This window comes from Caloenas nicobarica, chromosome 24 (assembly GCF_036013445.1).
Source record: "Caloenas nicobarica isolate bCalNic1 chromosome 24, bCalNic1.hap1, whole genome shotgun sequence".
Taxonomy (NCBI): Eukaryota; Metazoa; Chordata; class Aves; order Columbiformes; family Columbidae; genus Caloenas; species Caloenas nicobarica.
Genome location: NC_088268.1, coordinates 4,456,815 through 4,465,828, shown reverse-complemented (window position 1 = coordinate 4,465,828; position 9,014 = coordinate 4,456,815). Strand labels below are relative to the sequence as shown.

Sequence of the window (9,014 nt, the reverse complement as noted above, 5' to 3'; positions counted from 1 at the left end):
CCAGCTGATGCTCGGGGACTGTTCCCTCGAGCGCAGGGGCTGGTCCCTGCCGTCTCCCGGGCGGCCTCTGCCGTCCCGCGGTGCTGCCCGGCCGCCTCTGCCCGGAGCTCCGGGGAGGGATGGTCGGGTTCCCCGCCCGCCTCCCTCCCGATTTTCAGAAATAGCCACTAGATGCCGGCAGCTTTCAACTTATCACGGGCCTGTGCGGGGCCGGGGGTGGTCTGGGGGAGCCGGCGATGCCGCCCCGGGGCGGCCCTGGCAGACTGGGGGTGATGCTGTTTCACCGGCAGCGCTTTTGCTCCCGCCGGGGAGCCCCGGGGCCCGGAGCCCATCCCGGGCTGCCCCACGCTGAGGGTCTTGGCCGCAGCCCCCGCGATGCAGCCCCGTATGCTTCCCGCCCCTCCCAGTTCATCCCAGTTGCTCTCAGGACCGGGAAGGCGGCGGCGGGCAGGGTGTCGGGGCAGCTGCCGGGGGCAACGGGGCTGCGAAGGGGTGGCGAGTGGTCACCGGGGGGGCTCGGGGCGTGCAGGGCTGGGGGTCTCCGGGCTGCCCGGCGCCGGAGCTGCTCCTCCAGCGGTGCCGGTGCTGAAGCCGCCGCCGCCGTTGCCGCCGCCAGCCCCGTCGGTGGGGAGCGGCTCTCCCCGGTGGCTTCCCGGCGGCGGCGGGGGCGGCCCCGCCGGTGGCCCCGGTGCCGGCGGTGGGAGGTGTGGCCATGGGCCGCATAAAGCCGCCGCCGCCCCGCTCCCGCCGCCAGCCCAGCGCCGCCAGCAGCGGGCCGGAGCGCGGGCGCGGAGCGGCGCGGAGCGGGGCCGCCATGCGCGGGGCCGCCGGGCGCGCTCTGCCGCCGCTGCTGCTGTTGCTGCTGGCGGCGGCGGCGGGGCCGGTGGGCGGCGAGGAGGCGATCCAGTGCCCGCCGTGCTCGGAGGAGCGGCTGGCGCGGTGCAAAGCCCCGCAGGGCTGCGCGGAGCTGGTGCGGGAACCCGGCTGCGGCTGCTGCGCAACCTGCGCGCTCGGCCGCGGAACCGCTTGCGGCGTCTACACCGCCCGCTGCGGAGCCGGGTTGCGCTGCTACCCCCCGCGCGGGGTGCCCCGGCCCCTGCACACCCTCATGCACGGCCAGGGCATCTGCACGGACCTGGCCGACGTCGAGGCCATCCAGGAGAGTCTCCATCCCCCAGGTAAGGCCGGTCCTGGGGTGGCCAAGGGGTGAAGGGTGGATGCCGGGTGGCCGGCAGTGCCGCTGAGCAGTACCCGTTTGCGCCAACCCGCTCTCCACTTGCTTGGCAAGAGTTGGGGACACAGGGTTCGGAGTGGGCTGTGGACCCTGAGGTGGGACGGGATGGGGCAGCCCGGGGGTGGGAGTGCATGGAGCGTGTCCCAGGGGATGGAGCAGCGCTCGGCTGCTCGAAGTCCTACAGCCAGGTACCAGCAGGTCACATTCGTGCCACCCTTATCCAACATAGGCATGGAAGTTCCATGGTTGCTGGCTCCAGGGACTTGTCACTCACCATGCTCCGGCTGCAGACAGTTCATGGATGGCGGAGCAGCCCGGGGACCTGCAGGCACTCGCAGCCCCTGAGGACAGGTCCCAGTTGCTGGGGAAGTTCCCGTTGCATGGTGACCCCTGCCTTGCCCTTTCCCTGGGATGCTGCCGGCAGCTCTGCCTGCACAGCCAGGAGGAAACGGGAAAGAGGCCTCGGGGCACCTGCTTCCCTCGCAGGCAGGTCAGGCTGGGCTCTGTGGTGGGAACCCAGCCACAGAGCTGTGCAGGTTGCACCGTGGCTTTGACAGTGGAACAGAGCCACTCCCAGGGAGAGCAGCATCCTGCCACGGGATGGTCCGTGAGCTGGCCTGGCCCTGTGTCCCTGCACAGGGTCACCTGGAGCTCCCCAAGGGGCAGAAGAGGCTGGAGCAGCATCCATCCCTGTCCGCCCCGAGGGCTGGATCCCAGCTCTGTTTCCTCCTCGCATGGCTGGTCCACGGCAGCCCTGCTGGTGTCCCCTGGAGTGCTCTTTGCAGATGGGGCCCTGCGGCTGCTCCTCTCCGTGGGCAGAAGTTGGTTGTGAGTGCTCAGCGTGGCGTCCGCTGCAGAGACCCCCTGCCCCGTCTGTCTGTCTTCATCCCACATCCTGCAGGAACTGTCTGGGCTCCCTGGCCCGGGGCTGCATCGCGCTGCCAAGCCCTGTTGGTTTTGGCCGTGCCCCGTGTAACGCAACATTTTTTCCCAGAGCCTTTAGGAAACAGACTTGCAGTTTTTTTCCCTTCCTTCCCGTGGTGTTTTGGCCGTGCTGGGGATGGGTGGGTGGCCGTGGCCGCCGGGCTCGCCCACTGGGCACCATTCCTGCAGCGTCGCAGGTGGCAGGATGGGGGAGAGGGCAGCAGCGAGCCCCTTTGCCCAGGACAGCCGGGCAGGACACCCTGCAGCACGTTGCTTAGTGCAGCCTTGGTTGGAAGGTCCCAGTGGGACGTCCGAGCTGCGGGTCCCCGTCCCACTCCAGCAGCCCGGTGCCAGCTGGGGGCTGTGGGCTCCATCGCTGCCACCACAGCCCTGCCTGGCACAGCGAGCGCACCCTGGCACAGCCGGTGCATCCGATGGGTCCCCTCTGGGTAAGCAGAAGGGACTTAAATTCTATTCCTAAATGCCTATTTAGGACCAGGGCTGTATGGAGCAGGTGCCCCTCGGCTGTGCCCGCATCCCCAGGGGCTGAGTGGGTGCCAGGCGAGTGGAGGCTGCAGTGGGTGGGCGGCTGGGAAAGCGGTTAACGTGCAGCTCATACAGTAAACACTTTGTCTGGGGGCTCGGCCCGGGGGGCTCTGCATTCCAGGGAAGAGGCTGCGATTGGTGGGGGCTGGGTTTTCCGAGGGGCTGGACGATGGTTCCCTGCTCCATCGCCAGGAAAGAGCCTCTCCGTTCACCCAGAAACCACTGCACCCATGGGACAGGAGTTTCTAGGGAGCGAGGGAGTGGGCGGCCGCTCTCCTGACCCAAGACCCTCTCCTTGGGATGTGGGTCTGGGGACCTTATGCAGGACCCTGGTCCCTGTGTTCTGCTCCCAGCCCTGCCAGCTCCGGGCTGGCTCCCGGGCCACCCCGCTGCACCGTGGCCCTGCCAGGACCACGCGCAGGTGGCACCAGGGGTGCCAGATGGGGATGCAGAGGGTGCTGTCGCTCACAGCAGCTCATGCGTCCTGTTGCCACAGACACGTGGATGTGTCCCCTCTGTCCCATGGGGCACGTGGGGTCCTTTGTGCCTGGGCTGGTGGGATACAGGGGAGTGGAGCTGGAGCTGTGGGACACTTGTCCCTCTCCCTTGGACACACACACGGTGCTGGGGCTTTGCTTGCTGCCCTGGACTCTCCTCCCATGGGAGCCGCGTGGTGGAGCCCGGAGCCCTTCACCACTCCCTCAGGCTCAGGACAGTGAATCACAAGTTCGGCACGTGGCCAACCTCATTTGCAGCTCCCATTAATTGAAGGCGATGCTGAATGACTCGTTTGTGTCTCCTGTCCGCGGGCCAAGCAGGAGGCCGGGCAGAAACTCTCCTCCTGCCAGGACTGGGCAGCACCCGTTCCCATCCCCTTGGCACCCACTTCCATCCCAAACCAAGCAGAGGGGCTTCCCCCAGCTCCAACCACAACCACAGAGTCATAGAATCATTTTGCTTGGAAGAAACCCTCAAGATCATCGAGTCCACCCGTTCTCCCAGCCCTGGCGCTGCCCCATGTCCCTGAGAACCTCGTCTCCATCTGTTCAACCCCTCCAGGGGTGGTGACTCCAGCACTGCCCTGGGCAGCCTGTTCCAATGCCCGACAGCCCTTTCCGGGAAGACATAGTTCCCAATTTCCAATCTAAACCTCCCCTGGCACAACTTAAGGCTGTTTCCTCTTGTCCTATGGCTTCTTACTTGGGAGAAGAGACCCAGAGCTGGGCGCTGGCCAGGAGCCATCCTGCTGCCCAGAGGCACCCGTGTTTCATGTGACCTTATGAAAATATTATTGGCATCTGGTTTTCTTTAAGCCGGGAGATTTGACCCTCTGAAGGCGGCTGGTGGCGGGAGGAGGAGAATTTGTCCATGCCCGGTGCCTCCTGGTCCTGCCTTTCCATGATACGGGAGCAGCGCATGGAGATGCTGGGATTTCGGTACGGTGGTCCCACCAATGCCAAACCTCCTGCCTGGCTCTTCCTCGTGTCTCTCCCCAAGGATGTGCAGGGGAGAGGCAGGGGAGGGGTGGGAAGGATCATCCCTGCCCGGGCCCCCCCGAGCCCCCTGCTGGGCTCTGCTGCCAGCACCCACATTGCACCACGGCCCCGCGGTTGGTGCCGCCGGGGCTGGCATCGCTCCGCAATGGGGTCCTGGAGGCTTTGCATTTGTGTTTCAAACTTCAAGGGCATGAGCTGTTTCCTGGAAAAAAAGGACAGATTAAACAAAAAGCAAATAACACGAATGAAGGAAAAGGATTTGATCGGGGCTTCGCTGTGAACTTTAACCGGGCTTAACTGGGAGCCGGTCCAGGAACCCTTCGCTGCCGGGAGCTGATGCACGTGGTGCCGATGGGAGACTGGGGCTGGGGACGTGGTGGGCGGGAGATTGTGGCTCCAGACCCGCTGCCTGTATCACCCTGTGAGCCTCTGGGTGCCTCCACCCACGCTGCACCGTGAGCACCCCCCGCCTGGTTTGGGAAGGTTTTTCCCGTTGACAGCAGCAATATTGATTAGTATAAGCCCAACCCTGGGATAAACTCAGGCAGGGAGCCCTGGCTGCTTTCCTCTTAGAGCCTCAAACCGGAGGAATCGGCAGCTTTTTTAAAAATAAAGTCACGCCGAGAGCTCAGGTCTCATGATGGTCCCTCCAGCTGCCAACATCTGGGATCGCAGTTTGGCTGCGCTCCTGGTGCAGGCGAGGATGCCAAGCGCCGCCTTTTGGGATTGGCCCCGCGGGAGATTAACTTTCTTATTCCAGGAATTTCTTCTTTCATGTCTTTGCGGGGGCCGTGCCCAGCGGCAGAGCACGGCTCCGCTCCCGCAGCCCTGGTGCCTCCATTCCTGCTGCAGCTCCCCATGGGCAGCTTTTTGGGGACACTGGGGTCTTCCTGGGGCTCCCTGGCTGTGCATCCCGGGGTCACTTTCCAGCCCCATAGGTCTGGTGCCTGGTGGCACGTGGTTGACCGGACCCTCATGCTGAAGCACACTGGAGCAACTGCCCTGTGCTCTCGCAACGTGCATTTGCAACCCTATAATAACAGGCACATGGCAATAAGCCCATGAATCATGGCTAATGAGTCATAAAAGCTCCCCAGAGCCTTTCCCGGTGCTGCAGGGAGAGCTCAGTGCAGTGACAGGGACAGGAGGGGACTTGGGGCTGGGGGTGATGCCTGTGGGGACTGGGGAAGGTGACGGTGATGATGGAAAGGGCTGTGGGGCATTGGAACAGGCTGCCCAGGGCAGTGCTGGAGTCGCCATCCCTGGAGGGGTTGGACAGACGGACATGAGGTTCTCAGGACATGGGGCAGTGCCAGGGCTGGGGGAACGGTTGGACTTGGTGATCTTGAGGGGCTTTTCCAACCAAATTGATTCCACGAGTCTATGATTCTATGTGGGATCCAACAGCACCAGCTGCACATTGTGTGTGGGGGTACAAGTTGCTCTGTGGGGGCACCTCCATCCCCAGGGCTCCCCCACGGCACTGAGCCCCCCCGGTCTGTGTCCTTGCAGAGAAGGAGGAGATCGACCACCCCAACAACAGCTTCAGCCCCTGCAGCATCCACGACCGCAAGTGCCTGCAGAAGCATCAGGCCAAGCGGGTCAACAACGGCAACAAGATGCGCAACAGCGGGAGCCCGTACCACCGCGAGGAGACGCGGCCCATAGTGAGCACCGCGCGGCACCGCGGCGGGCGCTGGCACCGGGGTGGGGAGGGCAGGATGGGTGCTTAGCACGCCAGGGCAGGAGCGGGATTTGAAGCTGGTGCTTGCGGAGCAGCCCTAAGGGTTGGGGTCCCAGGGTGCCGGGGTGGGGGTATGTTCCAGCCCCACTGTCAGCTCAGACCGCTGTTTTCCACAGGCGCAAGGCTCGTGCCAGAGTGAGCTGCACCGGGCGCTGGAGCGGCTGGCGGCCTCGCAGACCCGCACGCACGAGGACCTGTACGTCATCCCCATCCCCAACTGCGACCGCAATGGCAACTTCCACCCCAAGCAGGTAGGACGGGCTCTCACCCATCGCAGCGCGGGGGTTGCTTGCGTGGGGGCATTTTGCAGAACTGGGGAGGGCGCACAGATGGGCCAGTGCTGGGGCATGGCACCCGCAGCTCCTGGCTGCGGTGGGAATCACCTTGGGGTGTTGTGGGGCCCTTTGCAAAAGCCCCGGGGTGGGATGTGGGCGGCAGAGCCCCCACGAGAGCTCCCGGTCACCCCAGCCTGGCAGCCCAAGGGGATGGGTCCATGGGCACCAGGCTGGGCGCCCCTCACCGAACCTGTCCCCTCCTCCCCGCAGTGTCACCCGGCGCTGGATGGGCAGCGGGGCAAATGCTGGTGCGTGGACCGCAAGACGGGGGTGAAGCTGCCGGGCTTCCTGGAGCTGAAGGGGGACTTGGACTGTCACCAGCTGGCAGACAGCATGTGAGCGCCACCGCGACGGCCCCGCGCCGTGCCGCGGCCAGGACACCCACCGGGGCTGCGTAGGAAAGCAAGAGAGGGGACGTGACCGCCGAGCAGCCCCCCGGTGCCGGGGGACCCTGGATCGCTGCTGTGCTCTGCGCTGTGGGCTGCCCACGGCACGGGGCACAGCACCGCGACCTGCGCCATGACCACTAGCCACCACCGCCAGGGGGTCCGCGGCACGTGCCAGAGGCACCTCCATCCCGCACGGACGCTTGCGTGGACAGATGCTGCCCGGGGGGAGCGGGAGGCGAGCACCCCCCACGCTGCCGCGGCAGCACCTCTGTCCGCAGTGCCTTGCCGTCCGCACCACGTCTCTGTGTGTGGCAGCAGGAGAAGTGCCTCGTCCTGCCCTTTCCGACGGCGGGAGGCTGCCCAGGCAAGGAATGGGGGAGCCTGTGCAATTGGAGAGGGCCCAGAGACCTCCCCCCTCGCCACCGCCTGCCTGGGACCCTCTCTGGCTCCATCTTGCCTGAATCGTGTCCGTGCGACGGGCATCGCGGCCGCACTGAGCAATAAGAGACCTTCCCCCTCCCCACTGCAGCCCCCCAGCCCCGGAACCACCTGCCCCTCAGCCCAGTGTTTTCCTCCCGTCCGTCCTGTCTCCCCCTGTCCCATCTCCAGACACCATCCCTGGGGTGAAATAGGGGATCGGGCATCCCCAGGTGAGTCCCCATGGACGCTGGGTCCAAGGGGAGGGTTAGGGGACAAAGGACACCCAGGAAACACCTCCCAGCAGGATGGGCTTCTTTGGCGTTTTTTTTTCTTCCTCAAAAATTTTTAATATTTAAAAAATGTTGTTGGTGGGATGTTAAAACTGACCGTGGGGCCCCTCGAGGCTGAAATCCTCCATCTCCGCAGAACAAGGCACCACCGGCCATGGTTTCTGTCTTCTCTTCTTCCAACTTGGCCAACGTGACAAAACCGGGATGGATTTCTGGAACGTCCCCAGTGACGGGATCTGCAGATTTCGCCAGCACAAAGTTCTCAGATGAGAAATTGTGACTATTTTTGTAGCTTGTTTTTTCTTTTTAAGCTAGGCTGGTAATTTTTCACCTAAATGTCTTTTAGGTGAGAAATGGCCGTGCTGGCTTCCATGGCTAGTGTGCCAAAGACAGAGGGGATTTTATCAGCCCTCCCCTTCCTACCCCCCCAGCTCCGTGGCTGCAGTGGGAGGTTTGGGTTTTTTGTGTGGTTTCGCCCCGGCCGCGGCGGTGGGTGCCAAGGCCCCTGATGGGAATGAAATGTTTCAGTTTTAGTGAAACACCCTTTTGCCCCCTGGTCCCTGGTCCCAGCGGGGATGTCCCTGCCCCTGCCAGAGCCCCCGGCCCCTTGGTGCCACCACGCAAAGGATGGGCTTCCCGTGGTGCAGGGAGGTGACACTGGGGACCGTGGCTGGTCACAGTGCTGGTCCCATGTGGCTGTGCTGGCAGCACCGTGGTGGGATGCAGGATGCTGTGGCAACACCATGGCGGGATGCAGGGTGCCATGTCAGCACCGTGGTGGGATGCAGGATGCTGCAGCAGCACCACGATGGGGTGCTGGGTACCACGGCAGCACCACGGCGGGGTGCAGGATGGCTCAGAGGGCTCCAGTGTTTTATATCGTCTCTCCTGTAGTTTAAGGCTGTATTTACACATGATCATATACCAGCGTAAGGCTTCCCAACCCCAGCGGCGTTTTCTGCGCTGATGTGATTTCTGTCAGTTCCTTCTGGGCCAAGCCCATCCCTTCGGATTCCCATGTAGCACCGACCCTCTTTTACAGTAAACTTGAACCTTTGTATCTTCAAAAAGAAAAAAAAAAAAAGGTAATTACTGTATTTAACTTTCCCTGTTATTTGATGTGTTTCTATCAAGTGTATTTTTATCTTTGCATTGCTTTAAACAGCGGGGTGGGGGAAGCAAAGCAGAGGGGGAGCAAGGGGTCTGCAGCGATCCCACGCAGCTGAGCATCACATTCCTGTGGTTCCTGTGGGTGCCATATGGCAACGCTCCCCTTCCAAACTGGCCAAATTAAACCAGAGACTCCCCATGACCCCCTTTGGCCACCAAAGCCACCTGCCTGTCCCCTGCCAGGGGCACAGCCAGCTGTGGGGCAGGATAAGGGACACCAGAGTGGGGAAATGGGGGGGCTGGATAGCAGTGACTTGGAAAAAATGCCTGAGCTGGTTTGCCCCCCAGGACAAGGGCTGAGTTTGTTACAAAACGGCTGGAACTGGACCCAGGAACCGAAACCAAGAGCTTCCAGGAAGCCTGGGACAAGCGTTGGAAACCACGAGGGGCTCAGAGAATTGTTTGTTTTTTCTTGAATCCAGGTGGTTTTGGCTGAACTGTCCCCGCGGTGCCTGGGCCCCGCGCT

At 63.3% G+C, this 9,014-nt stretch overlaps 1 protein-coding gene across 1 annotated transcript; it reads left to right on the top strand.

Moving 5' to 3' along the window:
• Positions 1-697: 697 nt before the first annotated feature.
• IGFBP4 (insulin like growth factor binding protein 4) lies at positions 698-8,453 on the top strand. The gene is made up of 4 exons (XM_065651418.1): positions 698-1,178; positions 5,713-5,867; positions 6,061-6,195; positions 6,490-8,453. The coding sequence occupies exons 1-4, from the start codon at positions 713-715 to the stop codon at positions 6,616-6,618; spliced, it is 885 nt and encodes a 294-aa protein (XP_065507490.1). The 5' UTR covers positions 698-712; the 3' UTR covers positions 6,619-8,453.
• The last annotated feature ends 561 nt before the right edge of the window (positions 8,454-9,014 follow it).